The 1,510-nt window shown below is 42.1% G+C and overlaps 1 protein-coding gene across 1 annotated transcript; it reads right to left on the reverse strand.

Annotated features, from left to right (window-relative positions):
* Positions 1-84: 84 nt before the first annotated feature.
* LOC108720167 (uncharacterized) lies at positions 85-1,368 on the reverse strand. Its single transcript, XM_018452651.1, has one exon. The coding sequence runs from the start codon at positions 1,366-1,368 to the stop codon at positions 85-87; it is 1,284 nt and encodes a 427-aa protein (XP_018308153.1).
* Between the last annotated feature and the right edge of the window lie 142 nt (positions 1,369-1,510).

Consider the following 1,510-nt stretch of genomic DNA (forward strand, 5'->3'; position numbering starts at 1 on the left):
GTTTCGAGAAAAACGCGTTTAAAGTTTGAAATCGTATTTGTGATATGAAATTTTCAAAATATGGGCTTGCTGATTTTTTCACCTTTACTCTGCTATCCCAGCTCCATATAGCTGTCCTTCTACATTCGAATTTAGCTCGTCAGTCTCCTTCCTGAGTGCCGTAAGATCCTTCCGAGTGCTTTTTCGGTTGATCGACGATGAGCGGTTGGCGGCTCGAACACGATGTTGGTCGATTTCCATTGCGTAATTATGCAACTCGGGACTAATCTTCAATTCGAGGGTTGATACTACATCTAACAGTGATGAAAAGCCGCCATTATATGTTATGACGGCTACGTTGGTTGCAATATCAACTACTGCTTTGCCGCTAGATATCGCTTTCGGTGCAATCGACCAAACGACAGAGTTCAAACTTTCGTTTGTATTTTGCGTAAATCCTCCTAGGCAACGGGAGAGGAGTTCTTCTCTTGTTAAATCTTCGTAGATTTTTTGTACAGCATTGAAAACCAAGAGGGGCATAGCTGGTTTGTGAGTGTACATCTCGAGAGTTTGCGAGGCTTTCGCTCTTTGCCAAGAGCACCAAGAATCGGCTCCTGCGGGGCATCTATCGTGCTGAGGTTTTTCGTCTGTTGAAATTTTGTGATTTAATGTAGCGTATATTTCCTTGCGCATATTCTCTACTGAATCAGTATTTCGACGTATAGCCAGTCCGTAGTACACACTCAATTCGTCTATCAATTTTCCAGTTAATTTCCCTCGGCCCCCAAGATTTTTCACTTCTTTTTTCAAATTGCGTAGTCTTGTTCCAAGCCTTTTTTGTACATGACCTATACATTCCTTTTTTATGACGGGAAAATCGCCATACGGCTTAGCATCTTGAATACTCTTATGCGTTTTGCTGTCGCCATCTCCGATGTAGTACGCATACCGAACATTGTACAAAGACTCGGAACGAGAGAACATTTCCACCATAGCGTCGGGCTCCATTTTCCCTGCACTCCCATTGTGATTTGCATTACAGTACTCTTCGTGTAAAGCGTGCCATTCTTCATACTCGGTAGTGTCTTTCTTTTTTCCCCAGTGCTCACACTCCTTGCAATATTTTGACTTCACGCAAATATCAATTACTTTTCCGGAGTACCATCCGACTAAACTTGCGAATCCGTACAGTGAACTGAAGCCACGTTTTCTCCAGGAGCCGTCCCCTGACACTGTCAAACCCTCAAGCTGTACTTTTTCTGTACAAATCTGTTTTTCCTCCTCAGCAGCTTTTTGTAGACATTTAGATTTGACAGCGTCCGTAGCAGTTACAATGCTCTTTACAATTGCATCGTACGATTTTTGAAACACTGGTTTCGGGAAACACATAAACGCACAAAATTTAGTTATTCCTTGCCTTCCGATACCAATTATTCTCATAGCAAAAGTAACACGTCTATTAATATCGTAAGCATGACCATTAATTAATGGACTGCTGTCAATTGAAGTACTTCCGCACTTTTGACACAAC

The sequence above is a fragment of the Mycetomoellerius zeteki genome, unplaced genomic scaffold (genome assembly GCF_001594055.1).
Source record: "Mycetomoellerius zeteki isolate Tzet28-1 unplaced genomic scaffold, Tzet1.0 C4412158, whole genome shotgun sequence".
In the NCBI taxonomy this organism is placed as follows: domain Eukaryota; kingdom Metazoa; phylum Arthropoda; class Insecta; order Hymenoptera; family Formicidae; genus Mycetomoellerius; species Mycetomoellerius zeteki.